This window comes from Mobula birostris, chromosome 22, assembly GCF_030028105.1.
Source record: "Mobula birostris isolate sMobBir1 chromosome 22, sMobBir1.hap1, whole genome shotgun sequence".
Taxonomy (NCBI): domain Eukaryota; kingdom Metazoa; phylum Chordata; class Chondrichthyes; order Myliobatiformes; family Myliobatidae; genus Mobula; species Mobula birostris.
Genome location: NC_092391.1, coordinates 23,704,910 through 23,731,378, shown reverse-complemented (window position 1 = coordinate 23,731,378; position 26,469 = coordinate 23,704,910). Strand labels below are relative to the sequence as shown.

At 44.8% G+C, this 26,469-nt stretch overlaps 1 protein-coding gene across 1 annotated transcript; it reads left to right on the top strand.

Annotated features, from left to right (window-relative positions):
• Positions 1-1,034: 1,034 nt before the first annotated feature.
• On the top strand, positions 1,035-26,178 carry LOC140186076 (proline rich transmembrane protein 1B). The gene is made up of 4 exons (XM_072239934.1): positions 1,035-1,211; positions 9,372-9,808; positions 21,419-21,556; positions 22,519-26,178. The coding sequence occupies exons 1-4, from the start codon at positions 1,202-1,204 to the stop codon at positions 22,666-22,668; spliced, it is 735 nt and encodes a 244-aa protein (XP_072096035.1). The 5' UTR covers positions 1,035-1,201; the 3' UTR covers positions 22,669-26,178.
• The last annotated feature ends 291 nt before the right edge of the window (positions 26,179-26,469 follow it).

Here is a 26,469-nt window from a genome sequence, read left to right as displayed (position 1 = left end):
GAGGCTACCCAGATGGAATATAAGGTGTTGTTCCTCCAACCTGAGTGTGGCTTCATCTTGACAGTAGAGGAGGCCGTGGATAGACATAACAGAATGGGAATGGGATGTGGAATTAAAATGTGTGGCCAGTGGGAGATCCTGCTTTTTCTGGCGGACAGAGCGTAGGTGTTCAGCGAAACGGTCTCCCAGTCTGCGTCGGGTCTCGCCAATATATAGAAGGCTGCCTCGGGAGCACCAGACGCGGTATATCACCCCAGCCGACTCACAGGTGAAGTGTGGCCTCACTTGGAGGGACTGACTGGGGCCCTGAATGGTGGTGATGGAGGAAGTGTAAGGGCATGTGTAGCACTTGTTCCACTTACAAGGATAAGTGCCAGGAGGGAGATCAGTGGGGAGGGATGGGGGGGGGGGAAACGAATGGACAAGGGAGTCGCTTAGGGAGCGATCCCTGCGAAAAGCGGGGGGGCGGGTAGGGAAAGATGTGCTTAGTTGTGGGATCCCGTTGGAGGTGGCGGAAGTTACGGAGAATTATATGTTGGACCCTGAGGCTGGTGGAGTGGTAGGTGAGGACCAGGGGAACCCTATTCCTACAGTGCCCGTGATAGGTCATTGAGAAGTGCTTTGAGGCCAGAATGTTTGTGAACAGTGCTATTGAAACACGTGTTTCCACACCAGAATGCCATTGCAATTAAATCCTGCGATAGTTCCCTTCTGCATTTACAAACAGTGAAAGCGAATTTCTTCTTTAAGTTGTTCATCTTCAAAGCTATTTTTAGTGTTTTATTGATTGTAGGAAAAGTGGCACTCAGTTTGCACCTTACACGGTCAAAGAAAGTGCAATAAAATAGGTTTTGTTTTAAATGTTAACAGCCGGCTCCAAGGGGCACGCTCTCAGAGTGTTTAGATACTGCGCCTTATCTGCTGGAGAGCAGTAAATGATTCTTTTCGAGTTTGCGTGTGTGGTGGGGCGAGGCGGGCCAGCGGTGAGCGGTACCAGACATCGCCTTCCCCAACTGTAGCCGCCGGCCCCTCGGCCTCTGCACGCTGTCCTCCCGTGGAGAGGTAGTACTGGACTTCACCTGTTTGCACACCAGTCAGTAAACACGGAGCCGGTGACTTATTAATCCCACCTCTGACAGCGCCAGTAACATTCACAGCAGCGCAGGATCGAGAGACGAGGCGGAGAGGGGCAGCGGCAAGCATGGAACCAGGTATATTCGAGTTTGAGAGTTTTTTTTACTCGAATTGATTGGCTGGAACCTGGCGAATATCTGCAGTTCCCGTTGACAATTCAGTTCTGTTGCATTTTGCGAGTTCGTACGTAGCTCGGTGAAGTCACTTATCGGGATTTCGTATCCGTAATCTTTTCCATGTGGTCTCTGGGAAGGGCAGGAACATTTGGGAATCTAAGCGATGATATTTGTTTAAGGTGGGGAACATTAACTGTTCATTTTTGGACGGGAGACAGCTAAAACCTGGAACTGGGTTCTTTATTAACAAATCATTGTTTTTTTCATATATAAAGTTAACTTCGGCAACATGACAGAAGCTTTGTTCCACTTGCGAGAACTACGACCCTAAACCACGCTCCAGTCTCCCTCCGAGACTGACCGCTGTTCCATGGGGGAAAAGTAGAGGGCTGGGATTGTATTTTTTTGGGGGGGAGGCAGGAATCCGGATTCGCTTCTTTTTCCAGGAGATAAGCCGATACGCCATAGAGCTCGAAAGCAGACCCTTCGGCCCAACTCGTTCCTGCCGACCAAGTTGCCTAAACTGGGATAGTCTCATTTGTCTGCGTTTCGTTCATATCCCGCCCCCCCCCCGCCTTTCTAATCCTTGTGTCTGTCCGTTCTAACAGTGCTATCACACGTCATGCTGGGCCATTTTGCCGTCCGGTTGACAACGTGCCTGCTGTTCAGCTAAAAATTGGAAACTGATCTTCAATATGGGCCACAGCAGGTCAGGCAGCATCTATGGAAAAGAGTAACCAGCCGGCGTTTCGGGCCGAGACCCTTCCTACTGACCTGCTGAGTTCCTCCAGCATGGTGGGTGGGTGGGTAAGTGTGTGTGTGTGTTTTGCGTTTTGCTTTGGACTTACAACATCTGCAGACTTTCTCGTGTTTTTGAGATTGGGCTGTTTGCTTAGGGAGCCTGATGTAGAAGATTAGATTTTTTTTTGTCCTTTAGTTGTACAACCTCTCTCAGGATGGCACAGATCACAGGCTGGTGTGCTGTGGGTGGATGTTAAAAGTGACCCACCGTCACCTAGCGTCACTTTATGTACATACAATCGGTCTATGTATAGAACAGTTACAGGATTGCTTTAATATTTACATTTATTGTGTTTTTGTGTTTTTTTTGTTCTTTATGCTTATTTTGCCTTCTGTGCTGCTTTGGATCAAGAGTAACAACTATTTCGTTCTCATTTACACTGGTGTATTGAAGAATGACAATAAACAGTCTTGAATCTTGACAGTGAAGAAAGTCAGTTGAAGGAGAGGAAGTTTTGAACATGCAGAGGGAGAAGGGTAGAAACATAGAAAACCTACAGCACAATACAGGCTCTTTAGCCCACAAAGCTGTGCTGAACATGTCCCGACCTTAGAACTACCTAGGCTTTACCCATAGCCCTTTTTTTCTAAGCTCCATGTAGCCATCCAGGAGTCTCTTAAGACACTTTATTGTTTCCGCCTCTACCACTGTCACCGGCAACCCATTCCATGCACTCACCACTCTCTGCGTAAAAAAACTTACCCCTGACATCTCCTCTGTACCTACTTCCAAGCACCTTAAAACTGTGCCCTCTCGTGCGAGCCATTTCAGCCCTGGGAAAAAGCCTCTGACTATCCACACGATCAATGCCTCTCATTATCTTGTACACCTCTATCAGGTCATCTCTCATCCTCTGTCGCTCCAAGGAAAAAAGGCCAAGTTCACTCAACCTATTCTCATAAGGCATGCTCCCCAATCCAGGCAACATCCTTGTAAATTCATGGGATTATCAAGTGGTGATTGGGAGTTAAAATGGGATGTTGTGGATTTATTAGAATTCCTTTTGAATTATCAAAGGGTGGAACAGACTCAGCTAGCACCATTGTCAAAGCTGCTGATAAAAATATTCAAGGCAAGAGGAGGATTATCATTTGACAGGGCTGTGAGGCTCTGAGTTCAGTTCCAGGGAAGGTCTGTCAGTGTTCAAGTGTTCATTGGACAGGAGGTTGTAGACACTCGGGAATGAGGAAGGAGTTGTGATTCGAGCTGTTTCCTTGTGGAGGGTAGACATGGTGCAGACTGGCAGGGTTGAAGTATCTGCAAGGTGACGAAATTGTGCTTCTGGATGTCTGACTGAGACCTTCCCAAGCAGACAGGTGTGGAGAAGGTACTTGTTGTCCTGACTGGAGTAGGGAGGAGAGAAGCGAGAATATCAGTCATTGTGGATTCGTGGTGTTGGCATTATTATAAAGGAGCTTACATTTACTTTGTTGCCTTTGTCTAAACTCAGGCCGTAACTGCTGATTTATGACTCTTGTAATCTCCAACTTGGGACATCATTGGTAGGCTCCAGTGGGCTTGTTCAACCTTACCTCAATCTTTTCTACACCTTGGTCAATTATTACAGAATCATTCTTGTGATTTAGATGTTCCTGCAAAACTGTCTGTTGCCACCCCGGGGTGTCCTGCGTGGATCATTGCTGCCTCTTTACTAATGATCCTCCCACCATACTCTTGGTTATGGTGTTCCTAGATTGTGACCCAGCCATTGACATGTTTTATAAACACAAGGGGTTCTACAGATGCTGGAAATCCAGAGAAACACACACAAAGTGCTGGAGGAACTCAGCAGGCCAGGCAGCATCAATGGAGAGGAATAAACAGTCAACAGATCAGGCCGGGACCCTTCACCAGTCCTGATGAAGGGTCTTGACCCGAAACATTGACTATTTATTCCTGGCCATAGATGCTGCCTGACCCACTGAGTTCCTCCAACACTTCGTGCTCATTGATGTGTTTTCAAGCCAATATGTAAGTTGAAAGAAGTGCACTTCCAAGTAACCCTCTGGAGTGAAGAGTACACAAATTTCCCACTGAGTGATTTTCTCCCCATCTCTGTCCTGAATGCTGATTTCTTATCTTAGGACTGTAACTCCAGGTGCCAGATATGCCAGTGAGGGGGCAATAACATTCTGGGTCCACCTGTGTGGAAAAAGTCTGTCTGACGACCTGGCTGAGAACCAGAGATTCCTGCCCAGAGCAGTGAGCTCAAAGTGCAGCCAAACCTGGAACAGATGCTAATCTCTCCGTTTTAGAGCCATGATTCTGGAGCTAGTAGGAGACTTCGAGGTTTAAATAGATAATAATTAACAGCAGTGACTTCTGTATACACACTGTAGTAAAACTTCCAAAGACATTGCCGACGCTGAACCAAAGAGAGAGAGATTAGGATCAAAAGTCTGGTCAAAGAGGCTAGTTTTAAAATAGTGTCAGAGAGACGGAGAGGTTTAGGAAAGGAAAATTACATAAAGGTGAAGAGTGAGCACCCAGGTTAGAGATAAATAGAGATCTCCAGGGGTTTGGAAGAATGTCTTTCATGTGCAATGATTTTATTGTCTTCTGATTATTTTGTAAATCTTAATTAACATTCTTAGAATTCTTAGTGGATTCTGGTTAATTGGGTCATTGGCAGCTGCCTGCTTGGGACAAATAAAGGCATCCGTTAGTCTTGCGAGACCATGGATCTGCGCCTGGAAAGTCTTCACTCTCCAGGGTGCAGGCCTGGGCAAGGTTGTATGGAAGACCAGCGGTTGCCCATGCTGCAGGCTCCCCTCTCCACAACACCAATGTTGTCCAAGGGAAGGGCATTAGGACCCATACAGCTTGGCAACAGTGTCGTCACAGAACAATGTGTCATTAATGCCTTGCTCAAGGACACAACACGTTCCCTCGGCTGGGGCTCGAACTCACGACCTTCAGGTTGCTAGTCCAGTACCTTAACCACTTGGCCACGTGCCCACACACCTCGTAAAGAACTCATAAAGAACAAAAACTAATTGAGAAAATAAAATGGGATTCCCTTTATTTATCTGGGACACTTATTTGGGGCAGGAGATTGTTTCCAACTAGTGTCAGTCATGTGCACTTGTTAGGTACTGTGCCTGAGAGCGAACAGTTTTTAAATAGCATCAGTTGTGTGCGTTTGTGTTCAAAAAGCAGTGACCTTTGGCAAGAAATGAGCAGTAAGCCAATTCATAATTGTTTTGCTCTCTGCAGTTTCAAGCATTCCGGCCTGGAGATGCCAGAAATGACAAGGAGTGAAAATGAAATGATTTCACTACTTCGGCAAGTTAGGAACTATGAAGAATTTCAAAGTTCAAAGTTTGTTTATTATCAAAGAATGTATGAATTATACCACCTTGAGATTTGCTTGCTTACAGTTAGTCGCAAAGCAAGGATCCCAATTAAAAAATAAGATCAATACCCCACCCCCACAGTGCCCACAGAGAAAGGAAAAAACAAAACAACTCACATAAACAATAGGAGTGAGCAACAACACATTCCAAACCAAACTGAACCATAGATCCAAATCTCCTGGAGTAGGCCCAAAGCCTCGGTGTTCAGTTCATCAAATTAGTGGGGGAAGTTGCTGCAAAGTTCGTAGACACTGAGCACAGCAGCCAGGGCCAGTCTCACAGCCGTACCATCGCAGAGAGGCAAGCCTCCCGACTATCTGGGCCGGCGTTTAAATTGTCTAAACCCGCACTGGGTCCTGGGCCCTGCTGCCGTCAAATCGCTCCGAGCCTAAATGCCGAAGAAGCCGTCTTCGACCACTCCAAATTGACTTGGCCTCCAAAGCCACACAACCTTAACTGATTCTCAGCACCCTGCCTTTGCAGTCTATCTGGGCCGGTGTTTAGATTGTCGAAATAGCGAATTGTCCCTCGCATTAGGACCCAGACTGGTGAGTTGCTCCAGGCCTTGACAGTGTCGCCCTGCGATTCGCTTCAGACCTGGATTTCTCAGCTGAAGAAGCCATTCTCAACCTTTCCAAATTGGCTCAGCACTTACAGCAGTCCACCCTCGTTCCTGCGTTAGTTGGTGGGCATCGGAACTCCACTGCCTTGTCTTCTCCCCTCTGAATTGTTCACTCCAACCAGCACGGCTCCAACTCCAAGTGCGTCCATTTTGCAGCGCACCAGCCGGGCACATCCTGCGAATTCACTTTGCCTTCGCTCGCTTCTTCATTGTTTGCAGTGATTGTTTACCACAACTTACTTCGAAAAAAGTGTTAATAATAATGGTTTTAATCGGATTCCTTTGCTTTCGAACTACCAGTAAGCTGTCGCATGCTTTCAGTAGTGGCATCTTAAGGCAGCGGCACCAACAATCATCTTGCGTGTCGAAAGAAAATGAAAACTTGGAGGATGCAATCTGTGAAAAGCTTGTAAGAAGGCAGTCTATTATCTGCACTAGGCATTTGCGCTGATTTTGTTCAATTGCAGTCAATCAAAATAACATGGCAGCAAACGCTGGATCAATTCCTGCATCGATAAATATGAGGAACTAATTTACAGTATTACAGTACCATAGAGGTATTGGTAGTGGTCTGATTCATTCTGTATTTCATTTAAATACAAAATTTGTTACTCGGTTAAAATCAATTTGTCTTTTTTTTAAAATCTTTTTAAATACTTCCATGAAACTTTGACTAATTGGGGAAACCGCTTGTACTGGATTGGGCCAAAATATACTGGTCCTCATGTGTTCTGTTTAACCGAAATCCTGTGTGTGTGTGTGTGTGTGTGTGTGTGTGTGTGTGTGTGTGTGTGTGTGTGTGTGTGTGTGTGTGTGTGTGTGTGTGTGTGTGTGCGTAAAATAAATGAAGGGGTAGCTAAGGAAACAAATATAGAAATAAGAAATTAAGCATCCCGTGAAACAGAGCAACACAGCTATCTATTCATGAGACACGGCTTTACAATGAGAGTAGAGTGTGCTTCCACGGGGAGTACTTGTAGCAAATAGAGCGGGAGAAGGCCTGACTGACACATAAGGAGAGTAGGAGGAGTTGTAGACGGGTGTGATGAAATAACGTGGGAGAATACCCATGTGGATAATAGACGGATTGATTTTTTTTGCGCCGTAAATTCACTGATCCCAACCTTGGCCTTTCTAAATTAAAAAAAATTTGTGAAGATTGGACCCAGCTGTGACTGAATTCTTGAAAGGTTCAAGGTACTTTGACAGGAGGCTTGCATATTTCTTGCTGATGTGGAAGCTCTCTCAAACAATCTCTGCTCAGGTTGTTTACAGTTCAGTTGGACAATTTGATCCTTTTTTCAATATCAGGAGTGTTGCATCAAGTAATGGCAGTGCTTCACTCCATTTATCAGGTGAGGGGTGTTCAATAGAGTGGCTTCTTTGAGGCTGTAAGGTCTGAAAAGCTGACCATTTCCTTGTCTCGCCAGATGCTGCCTGACTCAGTGAGTTCCTCCAGCACTTTGTTCATTCTTTGCTCTGGATCCCAGCATTGGCCGTTCCTTGCCTCTCCATTGTATAGTTACACTCTTAAACACTTAGTGTCAACTGGAAGATAGTGGGGGTGATCTTACCTCTGGATAACTGTAAAGTGGAGTGGGGGGTAAAGAGTGGAGTTATAGATTGGGGCCTGGCGTACAGATCTTCCACCTTCCAGGGACTTCAGTTGACATAAAAATCTAAAGCACTGGAGAACACTGGTCAGTCTAATATCTAGAGTTTTACACCAGTTCATGATCTATATTGCTGCTGAATCTTCTGTCCGAACTAAAAATAATCTGTATGTGACCAGGCAGAAAATATTGGATTTCATTTATTTCAATACTTACACATAAACTCTGTTGTGTAGAAGCTTGTGATGTGTGAAGTGACTCAAGTCCCTCTGTGTGAGAATAAGTGAACATAAAATGGAACAGTACAACCCATGATGTTATGCTGACTTTTTAACCTACTCCAATTTCAATCTAATCCTTCCCTCCCACATAACTCCTCATTGTTTTCATCCACGTGCTTATCTGAGTCTTTTCAATCTCCCTGATGTACCGGCCTCTACCACCAACCCCCGCCCCCAGCACCTCCGTGAGTTTACCACTTTGTGTGAAATCCCACAGATATCACCCCTCTGATATCCCCCCTCCAATCACCTTAAAAGTATGTCCTCCCACATTAGCCATTACCAACCTGAGGAAAAGGGGCTGCCTAACCTCTCTATCTATGCCACTTATCATCTCATGCACCTCTATCAAGTCTCCTCTCATCCTCCCTCGCTCCAAGGAGAAAAGCCCTCGCTCACTCAACCTTTCCTCACAAGACACGCTCTCTAATCCAGTGACTTGCATTGTTATTTGGCTTTAACTAAAAGTTCCATTACAACTAGATCTGTAAAACTGGAAACATTTCTTCTCTTAGATCTACATCTTTAAAATTGCCTGTGGGATAAGCTTTGACATTGGGGTAAATGTAAAGACGCGATCTGCTGTCCTCACCTGTCCAGTCTGCAGGTGACTCCAGACCCACTAAGGTGGTTGAATCTTAATTGACTTCTCAGAGAGAGGCGATTAGGGACGGACAATAAGTGTCCACCAGTATCCAAGTTCTGTGAACAAATGCTGAAAGTGCATTATGGTGAAGTGATGGAGGTATTAACACCATAGAATCAGAGATTTGAGATGGTTAATTATCAGAGTCGACAATGTATAAATTTATAGCATCCCTGTTTGGAGACAGCCTCGATCCCTAGTTAACATTGAACCATCTTTTGAATATTGAAATCTTTTATTTAAAGTTGGAAATGTGCAAGATAGTCAGATTTATTCCATCTTACTCAAAGGTGGGCAAATTTCACAATAGGGACTATGCATTTTGACAGTATGTATATTCTGCCCTCGCTAAAGAGTTTTCCCCGTTTTCTCAAGCTAGACAGATAGATAATTCCGGTGTAGTTGTAGTTGAAGGTGATTTTATTATTTACCAACATGTTACAGTACGCAAGGAGACAGGGTGAAAAGACAGTACTTCTCAGCATCCTAACGAAAGACTGATTCAAATATTGATTGAAATTCCTTCAACTTCAAACAAGTGCTTCTAATGACTAGATGAACACACAAGTGATTATAAAATTGTTGACCTAATGCCAAAGGCTAATTGCTTAATAATGCGATAATAAGTCATCGACAATAGCTGTGAGCTTACAATTATGCAATGAGATCCAGTAATTAGAAATAAAATAACAATCCCAATCAGGAAAGACATAACAATTTGATTCGCCGATGTGGATATGGTGGAAGATACCATATAAATGCAAGTTTTTTTTCTGTTATTTATATCTTGTGTTTCTTCAGGTGCAGCGGGGGGAGAAAATAGAACCCAAAGACAGATGGGATCACGAGGCAATGGGAACCAGGAGGGAAATGATTCTGAAGAACCATCACAGCTTGTGGCCTTGGCCAGCCCCTCCAGTGAACTCATTGAGGAGCCTCCTTTCACCCAGGGCCAGGCAAGCCCTGGTGGGCACCATCGTGTTGTTGACTTTCCTGCTCAACCAAAGGATACCAGTGAAGTGGAGCAAGGTACAGACTCCCTGGGATATATAAACAGAGCCTTTGCTGGAGAGCCTCCTCCATATTCTCCACCAGATCCAAAGGCAGTCCACCTGCTCTACCCTTTCTACGAGACACCTTTCACGGGACAATTGCCTGTCATGTACCAGCCAGGAGCACAGGATCAAGTCTTTTATCAGAACCAGCAAGCCCCACCTGGAAACTACCCTTTCTCAATTGTAAGTAGTGACTCCTTATCATTATGCCTATGAGGTGTGAGTCGTTGACTAATTTCAACAAGATCCCAATGGGGGGTGGGGGGGATCAGCAGGAGCTGGCCATCAGTACTCAATAAAGGGAACAAAATCCAAGTTTTGATAACTCTCTTTTCAGAAAACTAGATTATATATGCGCTTTAGTTTCTGTCATTGAGATATTGTGACCAGTCGATTAGCGATATTTGTAAAGCCTGTGGCCACAATTCCTGCCTGTCGTTCAGCTGCTGTTCCCTCGTGGGATTTGATCTCCCCTGGTTTCCTTGTACTCAGACATTCAATTGTACTTTAGCAGAAGGGCAAAGAGACTCTCTGAAACAACAATTGTTAACGTGCTCCTTATCCTATTGAATATGGGATGTCAATGTACAGCGATTTCTGGGATGTTCCCGATTTCTTCTTCTTCAGTGTCACTCAGAGTTGAGGTGACTGTTTCATGCCCAATCTGCAGGTATTGGGGTGGCTGTAAGATCCGTGCAGGAGTGAGGGAGGGTGCTGTCTGCCCACCGAGGTGTTAAATTGAGACCCATTTAGACAAATGCTAGGTAGGTTTGTGGCTAGTGCTTACAAGTACACAGTTCCCTGAAGTGGCAGCTCACGGTGGTGAGAAAGGCAAGTGTTCTCTGCCTTCGTTGGTTGAGGCACCAGGAGTAAGATTTGTGACATCATGCTCTAGTCGTACAAAGAGTTAGTAAGGCCACACTTACAGGATTGTGTGAAGTTCTGGTCACCACACCAGAGGAAGGATGTGACTGAGCTGGAGTGGGTGCAGGAAAGCCTGGAGGTCGATCGGAGGTTGGGGGCCGATGGCCAGAGCCCTGCGTCTGCAAGTCCGCTGAGGAAATCGAAGCCCAATGTCTGCGAGTCCACTGGAGGCCGGAGGCACAGGGCAGCCTGTCCTGGGGCAGGAGGACTGTATGGGATTGTGAGGGAGGAACAGCTTTTATTTTGCTGCTGCTGTTTGCTGTGTTCTGCACGTTCCACTGAGCAAGCTGGGCATGTTACGTTGGTCCCAGAATGTGTAGCAATACTCATGGGCTGGCCCCACACTTTATCCTTGGGTTTCGTTGGTTGTTAACTTAAACACCACATTTCGCTATGTGTTTTGATGCACAAATAAATGGATCTGAATCTGAAAAGTTTCATAAAAATGCTGCCTGAACTAGAGGACCTGAGTTAAGGAGACACTGAATAGGTTGGGTCCTTTTTCCCGGGAGTGAGGGAGGTGTCATGATAGAGGTATATACAAATATGAGAGGCATTTATAGTGGGGTAGCTACAGTCTTTTCCAGTGTAGGGTTGTTAAATTCTGGAGGCCATGAACTTAAGGTGAGAGGAGAAGGTTTAAAGGCAACGTGAGTTGTTTATTTTTCCCACCAGTGGTAGTTGGTATCTGTAGTGAATTGTCAGAGGAGATGGTGGAGGCAGGACCTGTAACAGCACTTGAGTCATCAGGACAGGTAGTTGGCTGATCAGGCAACAGAGGCATGTGGAACGAATAAAGATAGGCATGATGGTTGGCAGAGACATGAAGGGTCGAAGGGCCTGCTTCTATGCTATACAACTCTATGGCTGTGTCCCACGAAGAAGAACATTGGTGATCTTTCATCCATTTTTTACGGCAATTATTCCTCATCCAACATCACCAAAATCCACTATCTGTCTGTGAGAGATTGTGAGGTGATATTTGGTTGCTGTGTTTCCTTACAATGTAACCGGAATATCCACTGTGTTTCCTTACAATGGTGCCTGTGTTGAGACTGTGAATGAAGCCACTGGAGAGACACAGCTGGTAGATATAAAAATCTTCATTTGGGTGTTTATTGCATTTCGGGTCATTGGGTATTTCCTGTTCTGCAGTTAACCCCAGTCTGCAGCTCCAGGAAGACCATTGTTCAGAGCTGTATTTCAAATTCAATCTACAATCCACATTCAGATCTGAAGACTGGTTGCTGTTGAAATGGGTATTTCCATAACTCCAGAATACACCCAAACACCTGCATTCCAAATAAAACATGTTGGCACTGAGACCATGAAGGGCACTAGATGGACTTGTTTCCCTTACATGCTTCATGGTTATAATGTTCAAAAAAAAAGCATCTCGCTCTTTGACCATTGAAATTCACCAGCGCCGGACCCGGGAGCGGAGGTTCCCAGGTTCGAAACCAGTCGGGTTCACTCTGGAGTACGCATTCCATCCGTGCCAGGTTGAGTGTCGAGATCACAACTCGACCTCGTAAAATAAAGGGAAAAGTACTGTGAAAATGTCTGTGTGAGGTATGGCATGCCACACAGTCTCTCTCTCTCTCTCCCTCTGCGCCTTGCAAAAGCCATGAAAAAGACATCATCATGGACGCATGCACGCACACGCACAGACGTGCACGCATGCAGACGCAGACGCACAGACTTGCAGGCATGCAGGCACACGCCAAAAAAAAAGAAATTTACACCTAAGAGGGCATCAATAGTATTAAAGGCTGTGCTTGTTTTTCCCTGGAACAAAGGAGGTTAAGGGGTGACCTGGTTTGCTTGTTATGTGCCGTGTTGTATGATGTGGGCGATCATGATCTTTCCATGACTAGGATTGCTGTTGGTAAATTTTATACAGAAGTAGTTTGCCATTGCCTCCTTCAGGACAAGGGCCCTTACAAGACGGTTGACCCCAGCCATCATCAATACTCCTCAGAGATTGCCTGCGCCTGCCTGGTGTCAGTGGTCGCATAACCAGGACTTGTGATGTGCACCAGCTGCTCGTACGACCATCCACCACCCGCTCCCATGACTTCACTTGACCTTGACTGGGGGCTAAGCAGGTGCGACACCTCGCCCTAGCGGAGGGAAGGAGTGCCTTATACCACCTTTGGTAGAACTGTATCTCCACGCTGCTACCCAGAGCAGAGAAATAAAATCATAAGGAGCATAAGCAATATAGTCAGAATTGTTTTCTCCTATTAGAGGCATCAAAATCAAGAGGGCATAGGTTTAAAATGAAAGAAAGGAGTTTTAACGGGGCTAAGGTTTTTTTGTCGAGAATGTGTTTGATAACTGGAAGGACTTGATGGAATCGGGTACAATTATTACATTTAGACAGGCAGTTAAGTAGGCAATGTGTAAAAGGATGCAGATCTGACACAGGCAGATGGAATTAGTGTAGATGGGCAAAAAAGGTCGGCATGGAACTGTAGGGCTGAAAGGACCTGTTCTGTGCTGTACGACCTTTTTCAATTTTCTTTAAGTATATCATTGAACTTACACCTGCACTGGTTTTAAGTAGTATGGCGTGAAGCATAGGAACATGTTGTACAAAATCCCATTTGCTCTCTCCCTCCTTTTGATCACATTTTAATTGATCTTCCCAGCAAACTGCTTATCAGATCAATTATCAGATTACTGAGTCCTGCTGTGCACTGCTTATTTGCTGCATTCCCTCTGCTTTACATTTGAAAAGTACTCAACAAAATTCTGCGGATCATGGAAATTTGAGATGAAAACACATGAAGGTAAAGACAGCAGAGTAGGAATGATCATTGTGGAGAGAAATGGGGTTAATGTTTCAGCCTGATCACCTTTGCTCAGATCTTCGTTCTGAACACAATATTGATGGCACAAATGTGGCTGTAAAATGGGCCTAAAATTTTAACTGTGGATCTTAAAAGTTTCTCTTTACACTGGCACTCTTTGATGGATTGAATGTGTTGACGGAGAAGCTCTATATTTAATAGACCTTGTTCATTTAGATGTATGTGTGTTTGAAACTCTGTGCATCCTGTGCTGGTTGAGTTCAGAACAATTGGAGAATTCAGTGCCGATCTTATCAGCTAGAAGGGAACTAAAGACAGGACTCTTAGATTACAGCATTAGCATAATGATTAACTGAATCCTTTTGCCTGTAGGGATTCTATCTGGGTTCAGTAAAGTGATCCCAGAACGTTGCTGTTTTTAAATTAACTCACAAGACATAGGGTATTAGAGGAGGAGCTTATCATCTGCGCTTCTACACCCATACATCAGGACACGGAGTATTTAGGAGAAGGCTTGGCTGCACCAACCTGTCAAGAGCACGACGGACACCTGTAATGAGAATATTTTAAAACATGTTCCTTGCTCTTTTCTAACTCAGCAGCAAGATGCATCCACAAGCAAAAGATGCACTGTACATGTGTTAAAGGTTATAAGAAATTACTTTCTTAGAATTATATAAAGAATAAAACATTGAAAGAAAGAAAAGTGATTAATAAAATAGTAAAAGAGATGAAATAAGACTTACTCATCAATCATGAAACCATGCCACACAATATATTGTCAAGGTGAACCTCAACTGTTGGATATATATATATCTCCCTCTCCCTCTCCCTCTCCCTCTCCCTCTCCCTCTCCCTCTCCCTCTCCCTCTCCCTCTCCCTCTCCCTCTCCCTCTCCCTCTCCCTCTCCCTCTCCCTCTCCCTCTCCCTCTCCCTCCCTCTCCTCTCCCTCTCCCTCTCCCTCTCCCTCTCCCTCTCCCTCTCCCTCTCCCTCTCCCTCTCCCTCTCCCTCTCCCTCTCCCTCTCCCTCTCCCTCTCCCTCTCCCTCTCCCTCTCCCTCTCCCTCTCCCTCTCCCTCTCCCTCTCCCTCTCCCTCTCCCTCTCCCTCTCCCTCTCCCTCTCCCTCTCCCTCTCCCTCTCCCTCTCCCTCTCCCTCTCCCTCTCCCTCTCCCTCTCCCTCTCCCTCTCCCTCTCCCTCTCCCTCTCCCTCTCCCTCTCCCTCTCCCTCTCCCTCTCCCTCTCCCTCTCCCTCTCCCTCTCCCTCTCCCTCTCCCTCTCCCTCTCCCTCTCCCCTTCCAGCTCTTAGCACTAGTTGTGACGCAGCCTAAGAGAAGATTCCCACTTATACAAAGAAATTGCCCCTTTTTATCTTTTTATACCCCTCAAGATCCCTTCAAAAATGTAACATAAATTTTACCTTAGTATTTTCCAACCGAGCATGTTTCTCACTATTGTCTTATCTCACGGCTGTAGACTGGTATTCACACACAGTTCTTAAAACACTGCTGTTGTGTTTTCTCAAAGTGTTCCCACAACTCAGATTACACCATTTTGTCTTACAAATTTCCATTTAGTGTTACACATATTAACATATACCAAGGAGGAATCAACTTTAACTCTTTCCTTACAAGGCTTGTTCTAATTTGCAGTCGCATGACAGGACAACATGCAGCACAGAACTGAAAACCACATAACATGTACAAAATGCCATTTGCTCTTTCTCCTCCTTCAGTTGTATTTTAATTAAACCTCCCATCAAACACAACTCTCAGGTAGAGCTCTAATACAGAAAGCTGTGTGGGTAGCGTAGTAGTTAATAAAATCCTTTTACACTGTCAGTGATCATTGATTGGGGTTCGATTCCTACTGCTGTCTGTAAAGCAGACATCCCACCTCTCCCGCATATTAATAATGGTTCCCTGACGCCCGCAAATTATGTACAATATCCCAGAAATCAATTTTTTGAGAGCAAGAGAGAGAGAGAGCAAGAGAGAGCGTGAGAGAGAGCAAGAGAGCGCATAGAGAGAGAGAGAGCGCGCGCGTGTGCCATGGGAGAGTGTTCCAAAAAAAGAAAATATAAAATGTACGTTACCCCAGACTACCCTAAAGTGTACCCCTGCCTAATAGGGGTCAAAATAATGACAGTGTTGCTCGCTGCACTGTTTGCAACAGTGACTTTTCTATTGCCCATGGTGGGTTAAAATGTAAAAGACATGTTGAGGTGAGTTTAACAGGTGTCATTCGTTCATTAGCATAGCTAACGTTATTTAAACTAGCTGGCTAGCTGCTAAGGAGCTACTCTATTGCAGACATCCCACCTCTCCCGGAAGTTCCGGAGTTTCCCGCAAATTGATGGTGCTACCTCCCTGAAATGAGTTTTTATAGGGTGAGATGTCTGCTAAGGAGTTTGTACGTTCTCTCCTTGACTGCACGGGTTTCCTCCAGGTGCTCCGGTTTCCTCCCACAGTCCAAAGATGTACGGTTAAGAGTTCGTGAATTGTGAGCATGCTTTGTTGGCACTAGAAGCTTGGTGACTCTTGCGGACTGTCCCCAGTACAATCCTCTGACTGTGTTGGTCATTGACACAGGATGACACATTTCACTGTGTGTTTTGATCTGCGTGTGACAAATAAAGCTATTATTTTTTTTAAAACACTGAGTTTTCCAACATGTTCTGTTTTTGTAGCACTCTGTACCATTCTGTTAGTATCAGCTCCAGGTTCATGTGGGTTGGAGTTCCAATCTGGAAATGGAATTCTAGACAACAACAACCTACATGTTATGGAGCACCTTCAATATTCTTTAGACAAGTTCACAAAACCAATAATCAACCTGATATTGGGCCACATACCAGGGAAGCTGCCTGGAAGCTGAATGAAAAGGTTGTATTTAAGAAGGTACTTGAAAGGGGAGAGGGAGCAGGGGATGTGTGTGTGGTAATATGGGTGTACTGTCAGTTTTGTGGTCCAAGCACTACTGGCTGTTAGCACAACTGTTTCTTTTAAGGTCAGTGGATTTCTAACAAAACTGTACCACATTAAGTTGAACTATTATAGCACTCTGCCTCAGCTGAAAGTGGAGCTCCACAATTTGTCTTTGATGCTCTTAAACTAAATCAGCCATGTGATACTCCGCAGCATAAGCATAAGATACAATACAGCACACTGTCAATAAGGACAGGTATCTACTGTGGCCGTCTATTGCTACAGTGACTTAAAGAGAGTGTGGGAAAACAGGAAGTGACTCCCTGAATACTGAAGTAAGGTGTAGCAAACAGGGCCGAGATTAAGACAATGAAGCAGGTCAAAGGGGAAACTTTAGACAATTTGGACCCCCACCGCCCAGGAGATACTCTCATCTCATTGCTGCCATCAGGAAGTAGGTACAGGAGCCTCAGGACTCACATCACCAGGTTCAGGAACAGTTACTACCCCTCATCCATCAGGCTCTTGAACCAGAGAGGATAACTTCACTCGCCTCATCGCTGAACTGTTCCCACAACCTTTGAACTCACTTTCAAGGACTCTTCACCTCATGTTTTCAGTATTTATTGCTTATTTACTTAACATTATTCTTTCTTTTTGTATTTGCACAGTTTGTTGTCTTTTGCACACTGGTTGTCCACTCTGTTTGTGTGGTCTTTCATTGATTCTATTAGGGTTAATGGATTTATTGTGTATGCCCACAAAAAAATGAATCTCAGGGTTGTATGTGGTGACGCTTATGTACTCTGATAATAAAGTTACTTTGAACTTTGAACATTAATACTAGAGAATCTGCAGATGCTGGAAATCTAGAGCATCACACACAAAATGCCGAAGAGATTCAGTGGATCAGGCAGTATCAATGGAAATGAAGAAACAGTTGACGTTTTGGGCTGAGACCCTTCAGCAGGACTGAACTTGGAACATCAGTGTTTTTCATTCACCTTGCTTTTCAAAGCAGTAGCTTTGTAGATGTGGTAAGTGGAAAATGCCAGAGAACAAAATGCAAGTGATCCATGGGGAAAAGAAATCAAAGAACATCACTAACTAACTTGTTGGTACCAAGTAGAGTCATAAAGTTGTACAGCAGTGAAACAGGCCCCTTGGCCCATCACCTCTATACTGGCCATCGTAAATTTGGAGGACTTTGCAAATATACTGGGTCACGTCACCCCCGGACCGACCTCGGCGTTGCCAGCTGGTTCTGCCCGAGAAGTGTCAGAGGATTGCGTTGAAGTCTCTTCATGATGATGCGGGACACTTGGGGTTGGAAAAGACCTATGGATTGCTCAGAGACCAGTTTTACTGGCCCTGGATGAAATCAGAGGTCGAAGAATACTGCAAGTCGTGCATTCGATACATATGGTGGAAGACACTGCCTACGCGGGCAGCTCCTGTGTCCCACTTGCAGAGTGCGGTGCCTCTGGACCTGGTGTGTTTGGACTCCCTGTCAATAGAACCCGATGCCAGCAACACGGCGAATGTCTTAGTCATCACTGACCACTACACCAGATATGCTCAGGCTTTTCCTACAAGGACCAGAGGGCATCTACGGTGGCAAAAGTGTTATGGAAGAAGTACTTAATCTATTATAACTTCCCAGGCAGTTTCATAGTGATCAGGGACAGGATTTCGATAGCAGACTCATCCATGAGTTACTAGGCATGCTTGGGAGTTGAGAAGTCGAGGACCACGCCATATCACAGTCGGTGATTCCCAGCTAGAGTGGTTTAATCGGACCTTGCTAGACATGCTCGGGACCCTGGAGATCAGGAAGAAGAGCAAGTGGGCATCTGGTTCACAGTTACAACTGTACACGAAATGAAGCTACTTAGATACTTGCCATACTATCTGATGTTTGGGTGTGAGGCGAGGTTGCCAATTGACCTTTGTTTTGGGACTGACGAAGGTGACTTACCCTCGAAGGCTTATCTGAAGTATGTGTCTGACATGAGGAGAGAGCTGAAAAGGGCTTATGAATTAGCTGGGGTCGTGGCTGTCGAGCAGAATCAAGGAAATAAGAGGAGGTATGATCAAAAGATGAGGTTCTCCCAACTCCTGCCGGGAGACCGAGTCCTCATAAGGAATTTGGGGCTACCTGGAAATCATAAGTCGGCTGACTGCTGGGCGGCTAAGCCCTATGTGATGGAGAATCAGATGCCAAACCTACCAGTTTTCCAGGTGAAACCAGAGGAGTGGAATGGGCCTGTCAAGATTCTCCATCAGAACACCTGTTGCCCCTGGGACAAGAGGTTCAGGCTGACCCAGAGCCTAACCTGAAGCCTACACCTAGTAAGAGGACTCTGCAGAAACATGGGGCGAATACAGGGCCCACAGCAAGTGAGGTTAGGCTGGCTCCCGCCCCTGAGAGGGATACGGATTCTGAGGATGAGGATCTGGATGTGTGGTATATGCCACCTTTTGCTAACTCCCCATTGACTGAGGAAGAAACTCCTGGCTCTTCTCCTGCTGAGTCAGGTGAAATGGTGGAGGGGTGGGCTATCTGTGGGCAGCCTGGGTTGCAGCGGGACTCTGGAGGGGATGAAGCGGGGTTTTGCCACAGGACAGAGGGCCCCGAGTTGCAGGTGAGCACGAGTGATAGTCCGCGGGAGGCCTTGCCAGGTAGACCGGAAGTATCCCCAGTAGTGTCTGAACCTGAGAGTTAGGTGAGGGGGTGCGGAGGTCTCAGAGAATTAGGAGACCGCCGGATAAGCTGGCCTATATAGCACCAGGGGAATAGAGTGTGACCCCTACTGTGTTGGGGGCTATGTCACTGCCATGTGAACCTGGATTGGACTTTGTGTTTTGCAGGAAGGGTTGGCGAATTATCTCAACATCATGAGGACATGACTAAATTTGGTGGGGGGTGAGTTTAACACGCCACGAGGTTTCACTGCTAATGTAATGGCTTCTCTGTAATGTTCCACAGCTGAGGTAATGGTTTCTCTGTAGCAGCAATGTTTGGGTTATGACTAGAGATAACAGGGCATGTTAGCCAATGAGCGAGCGGGATGTTGTTCTTGTGCGTCTGGGAGCAGGGAACTCGCGGTCTTTTGCCGGGGAGAGATGAGGAGAGAAGACGCGAATGGAGAGAGTTGGTAGACCACCGGATGGAGTGGACTCGGATCGAGGGTCCAAAGGTCAGCGACGATCGGAGGAGTCGATGGTGGATGAACGGCCTTATCAGTGAGCTCCAACGTTGCAAATTAGACTGTTTCATGAGAATGGGCCCGTTTCCTTTTTTTTTTGTTTCTTTACTAACCAGATAGTCAAATTAAGAATTATAAAGCTCAATCGTTTAATTGCATATTGTGTACTGTTTGTTATTTCTGTGGTGCTCATTTGTAACAGGGGACATATCATGCAGCATCCACCTAAATGAGATTTCTCATGTTTGGCTGGGCCGGGGGCTATCATCCCCTAGATTAAGCCGCTAGCCGAACCGAGAGTTACACAACCAACTAATGATCAGTGTTGTGATGAACAGTGACACAAGATTGTTCAGTGATAGGTGAGATATCTACAGGCAAACCTAAAAATGAAAATAAAATTCTTCTTTAGATCTTTTGCTGGCGATTTAAATCTAATAACTGCAATTTTTCAACTAATTCCAATGAAATAGTTGACTCTCAAAATCTCTCAAAGGGACCTTCTGTGAAATGACTTAAATGATTTCTCAGCTTTTCAACCCACTTCCCAGAAACAGTAGTATGCATCACTGACTATTGAAATATCTCTTCATAAATTTCTATTCCAACAAAAGGCTTGTTGTAGGAAAGCAGCATCCATCATCAAAGATCCTCACCCCCCGGCTCGTCCTCTTTTCTCGCTGCTGCCATGAGGTACAAGGTACAAGTGCCTCAGGACTCAGACCACCAGGTTCAAGAACAGTTACTACCCCTCAATCATCAGGCTCTTGAACAAAAGAGGATAATTGCACTGATCTATTGAGATGTTCCAGCAACCAACGATCTCACTTTAAGGACTCTTTATCTTGTTTCATGCTCTTGTTATTTATTGCTATTTATTTATGTTTGCATTTGCACAGTTGTTGTCTTCTATGCGCTGGCTCTTCCATTTATCCTGTTTGCAGTTACTATTCTATAGATTTGCTGAGTGTTCCCGCAGGAAAAATAATCTCAGGATTGTACGTAGTGACATGTACAGTAGGTTCTCTGATAATAAATATTACTTTGAACTTTTTTTGAATTTTGAAAAGGCAGTCTCTACTTTTTAAATTCTTGTGTCTTCAGAAGCATCTTAATTTGGAAGCTTGCTGGTCCTTCTAACAAATCTATGCCAACTGTCCTTTACAAGGCCTCATGTAGCACTATGAATGTAGCACTAAATTCAATTCTATTTAAGAAATTATTTTTTAAAAGTTAACTAAGAACTCACGTAACATGGAATATGAACAGTGATAGATTTTATATTATAGAGAGATTAACAAAACTTAAATTTATTATTGTATGTATATAAACGTATGTGTGTGTGTGTATAAGTTCTTGAATAAAAGTAGACTGCAAGTTCATGAACTGATGTGCTATGGTACTAGAGTGTATAAGTTCTTAATATATACAGGTTTTGCTGTTATGTAACTTTGTTCTTTTAAGGTGGGTCATGTGATATACGTGTGTGTGCACGTGGACATGTGGGCTTGTACGTGTATATATGTGGATCATGTATTTAATCTGTTAAATTAAATTATCACTCGAAAGTTGATGGGGACAACTGTCACTGTAAAGCCTCTTGTTAGAGATAGTTATTGTACCATTGCTTCAGTTGAATTTAGAGTTAGCTGCCGCCAGACATGTCTCCTTGATGCTCCCGTCTAAGAGAGTTGTTATTCTCCAGCGCAAGAATGTAAGGAGAGCTGAGAGATTCCTCAGGCTCAGGGCTAAGACACACCCTCTGTGAGTGGTGACCACACAGTGAAACTGTGCTGTATGCCGGAATTGGAAGAGCGTAGAAATGTCAGAGTGTGTTGGGAATGGAGGAAGGAAAGGGGTAGGAAAGATGCAATCAGTACAATTTTATGTCTGTCACTAGCTGTTTTTTTTTCCTTCCAGTATAACTATCCATTGCCTGGATTCCAATCAGCCCAGGAACAAAGGAGGCCTCCGAAGGACTACATGGTGGAGTCGGTTCTCGTCACTGTCTTCTGTTGCCTTTTGTCGGGAATCCTGGCCATCATCTTCTCACACGAGGTATTGATCTTTCATAACTGGCTTCTGTAATTTATGGAAACTTATGGAGATTCTAGATCATTGGATCCCTCAAATAGCTCCTAATTGGTCACCTGAAGCAACGTGGGTGTTAGTTGCATGTAAACTGATGCTAGCACGAAGCTTTTGGCAAGGTGACAGTACAGAGAGGAAGTCCATGATCCATGGAATTACATGACAAAAGCCTCTCCAAAACCTTTGCCTGTTCCCTTCAGTGTGGACCCTGGAAAGGGGCACCATGTTCCAGATATGATCAAACCAGTGTTCATCAAGACTTCCTTGCTCTTCGTCTCTATTTATAAAGCTCAGGGTACAACTGTTATTAAGTGCAGTTTCAACTTGCCTTAACCTTTTCAATGAAGTGTGCATTTATACCCAAAAAATTCCACTGTCCCTGTACCTTTTTAACCTACAAGTTTAAAATGCCCCTTTCTTCCTACCAAGAGGAGACATTTTACATTTCTCAGTACTAAAGTTCGTCTGTCACTTACCCACCCGTTCCACCAGCCCGTCTCTGTCTTCTTAGGGCCTCCAATGGACAGGACTGGAACGGATTCAGAGCTGTTTCAATGAAAATTCCATCGGGACTCTTAGACTGGTCTGGAATTAGTTCAGACTCTGGCCTGGACAAAAACTGGTTCAGGAGCTGTGAACTAATAGAAACTGAGCCCTGGACTGGACCGAATCTGTATTCAGGACCTGGACTGAACTAGTGTTAAATCAACTGTGGAGCAGACTCGATGGACCGAATGGCCTAATTCTGCTCTTGTGTCTTATGGAACCAGATTGGAACTGGACTGGGCTCTGGAACTGAACCAAAATGAAACTGCTCAGAATTCATGCATTATTTCTCTATTGCCCTCATCTCAGTTGTCAGTTAAAGTGTCCTGCACAATTGTTGAGCCCAATTTTTAAAAAAATGTCGTCTTGTCTTTCCCCTGCAGACACGGATGGCAATTCTCAGAGGTGACCACGATCACGCAGAGATCACCTCGAGGAAGGCGCGGATGTTGGTGTTGTTCAGCCTGCTCTTTGGGGTCTTTGTTTCCATCGGGTGGGTGATATACGTGGTGGTGGCCCTTTACTTTGCTTGACGTGCTGTGGTGGTCGGTCTGCTGGCCCCCTTCCCGATGTGGTGGTGTGGCCACCCATCGGGTGAGACCCCGATGCTTTGTAAAAACTTTGTAACACGGACCTGGAGTTTGAATTGGCACCTTTCAGGCATTTCTCTTGTCTTTGGAACGAGGGCGCCCCCAGCCCCCAGTAACTCTGCCCGACCAGCGGGGCTGCCTTCATGGACTGCTGCAGTTTGCGTGCTGACGCTACAGTTTGAGAGGTCCGGGACTCGGAGTCAATGATACTGAAGGAACGGCTATTTTATGGGAACCGTGTCACTCGGAGGAGGACATTGGGTGGTGGTGTTCCCTCCCATCTGCTTTCTCAATTTAAGTGTCGAAGTCCTGTTACTTTATCTGTTCCTTTCTGGTCCACTGTCTGCTGGAGAGAGTCCAGTTCTTCCTGTTGCCTTGAGAATTTATCTCAGAGACAAATCCAGGATCGACTGATCCAACTCGTGATCCGTGAGACTGCCCGATGCAAGCAGGGACGTATGTTGCCAGAGCACGTGTGTGCCTGTGGAGGGTGAAGTGAGGACAGAAAAGGTCTGGGCTTTGACTGGGTGCCAGTGTGATTACTGAGTTCACGCACACTTCAAGGGGGCTGTGGGCCACATGGTGTTTAACCCAGTGTGAGCCAGAAGCTGAGCAAACTGAACCAGTAACAAAGTTTGCTGTGTTCTGTAGTAACACTATCTATCTATCTAACAGGGCTTCAGTCCAATGACATGGCTAAGTTAGGCACTGCGGTGTTGGGTTGAGACAACCTTAGCATGTTTATGTAGAGGTCAGGTATGCAAACATTATACAGCCTGATGGTTGTGAAGCTATGCTAGAAATGCCGAGTATATTCTAGCTTCCGTACCTTCTCCCTGATGGTAGTAATGCAGAGAACATGTCCAAGATGGTGAAGCTCCTTAGTGATAGATGGCACCTTGGGGCACCACTCTTGTAGATATCCTCAATGGAACTGCCTGAGATTGCAACCCTTTGCAGTCCCTTGTGATCCTGTGCGTTGGAGGTTCCATATCAAGTCAGAATGCTCTCCTGTGGTCCCGATGAGTTGTCCTCCCTCGGTTAAGTCAGGGTGAAAGCCCACTTCCTAAACTACACCAACCAGTAGGAAAGGTGTGGGCTAGCACCCTTCAGAAGCTGGAATTTTTGACATTGGTGGAACAGCCTTGGACTTGCAAATCCTGAGCAACTTTTCAGAAGTGAAAAATATGATAGCTGAAAGGGAGCTCGACCTTTGCAGGTGACAGCTGTTCCTCAGCTTTCAGGCCATTGCTGTCGATAATCCTGGATCAATAATTAAAGAGAAACCCTGGTGCTCAGCCAGGACGTTGATGTCGTCTCCCCAGGGTGTCCTGTTGCCCATTCTTCAGATTGTCCAGAGCTCCCCAGGAAGTGAGGATTATTGTCCAGTATGTGGCTCCAACCTGCTGAACAATGATGCTCACAGCAGTTCCAGAAACATGCTCTTCCCTCGCCATAAGCTTTTTGATTTAATAATTTAAACCAAGCTGTTTCACCAACAGTCAAACCTAATCCCTTTCTCGCATTAGAGAGTCTGTTTGCTTTTCATTGGCCGCACAGGATAGACCAGGAGAGCTGATAACAAGGAGAGAGAGCGATTCATCCAGAATAATTTTTGCTTAACCAAAGAAGCACCCACCACCCAATCCTGTCAACATATTGTCCTGTCTTTTCTCCTGACTTGTGTCGGACGCCATGCAGTTCACAAGATGATTTACCTTCCACTTCTCTGGGGTAGGAAAAATAACTCTTCAGTTTGTGCTGACTGCATTTATAAACAGAGCTATAGTAATTACTAAATTCAAGGTTCGATTTTAAACACTGTGACACACGGGTGAAAGCTTTTGGTGTGGCAGCTGTAATGTGCCCGTTACTGGTGACACTTAGCAAGTTGTTGAGGACCTGAGAGCTGGGACTATAGGAGCAACTCCGAATTCAGCATTTCGTGGGACAGCACCATAGCGTAGTGGTTAGCACAACGATTCACAGTACAGGCGATCCAGGTTCAATTCCCACTGCCGCCTGTAAGGAGCTTATATATTCTCCCTGTGCCCGTGTGGGTTCGGTCATTGTAAATTGTCTCGTGATTAGGGAAGAATTAAATCGGGCGATTGCTGGTGGCGTGGCTCAAAGGGCCGGAAGGACATATTCTAAGCTGTATCTCAATAATAAACAAATAAATAAACAAACAAACATGTTAATGTCATGTTTGCAAACAGGTTGATTCAGCTAAGGGGAACTGTAACTGCCTACCCCTCCACACACACACACACACACACACACACACACTTAGCACAAGTCAGTTTCAGGTAGATGGCCGAGGGAGGTGAGGCTACCTTCACCCAGGAGATGACAGATGGAACACAGTGGCAGAGGCTGGTGTTGTCCTGTCACTCAGGGGAATTTCTCACCGAATTGATTCTCAAGTCTTAGCACCTGCAAAGTTAAAATTAAATATTCAGACAGATAATGCTTGAAGTACTCAGCAGGCCAGGCAGCATCTCAGGGGAGAGAAACAGTGTCAAGACAGCAGAATTGTAGACAGCTTTAACCAGTGTAATTCCACAAATCATAAAGTCTCAAATAAACACTCATGCGGGAGAAAAAAGAGATTTTAAAATGGAAGGAATGCAGGTTACTCGTTAAGTTCTGTCACTCTAGGCTCATGTGATATTTCATGGTCTTAAAACATAAAATACTTCCCAATATTTGAAGCAAGCTGTGAAATATTTGAAATTTGGGATCACTTTGCTTCGTGGTTCACAGATTCACTGCTTTGGGCATCATGGTGGCACTTTTAACAATGACTTGGGTTCAATTCCCGCTACTGCCTGTAAGGAATTTGTATGTTCTTCCCGTGACCGTGTGGGTTTCCTCCACAGTCCAAAGAAGGTTAATTGGTCATTGTAAATTGTCTCATGATTAGGCTGGGATTAAATCCGGGGAATTGCTGGACAGCGTGGCTCAAAGGGCTGGAAAGGCCTTTTCTGTATTGTGTCTCAGTAAATAAATATCGATATATGAACGTTAAACAATCTTAGCAAAACACTGAATACTTGGTACCATTTTGATCCCAAGCAGATATGGACAGATTTTTTCCCTCATTTATAATAAGGAAGCAACCGTGCTCCTCTTGTGCCTTCAATTTAGAATTTGCTCTGACATTCTGGATTCAATTTAGATTTATTTTAGCACATAACTTATTTTAAAATAATTCTATAATGAAATAAAATAATTGATGAAAACCAAAATGATAAAAGTCATTAAGGAAACTGGGACGACGTGATTGTAGACTATGAAACGTTTCAAGTGTACTGGAATGGAGCGTGGGATGTGTTTCTACTGTGGTAGAAGCAGTGAAATTTCAGGAGTTTTGTACGTATTTATCAGCACTGCTACATTGTGTGGAAAAAAAGTATGGAATAGAAGATGTAATAAAATTTATTTAAATCATTTTACAGTCATTGTTTGAGTTTTATTTGCTGTAACACTGAAACATCTGGCTTTTGAGATTTGAGGTCAGATTCACACTATCTTTGGTCTATTTTAATGGGTTAATTTCACAGACGATTAAGGACACTTGTATTTGCACAAGTCACCCAAAGCCACAAAACGTTTTACTACAAAGATTTCCCCAATCTTTTCTAATCTAAGGCCAATGGAATTCTAAAAAAACTCAAAATGTTGGCCAGTTAGCCCAGATGTAGCCTGCTCCAGATGTAGACTGCAGTCTAAAAACAGAAA

Bases quoted from the DNA above. Each gene is read 5' to 3' on its own strand.
- LOC140186076 (XM_072239934.1), top strand. The intron at 9,809-21,418 runs GTAAGTAGTGAC...TTTTCCTTCCAG, and splicing joins GAAACTACCCTTTCTCAATT to TATAACTATCCATTGCCTGG. The intron at 21,557-22,518 runs GTATTGATCTTT...TTTCCCCTGCAG, and splicing joins CCATCATCTTCTCACACGAG to ACACGGATGGCAATTCTCAG.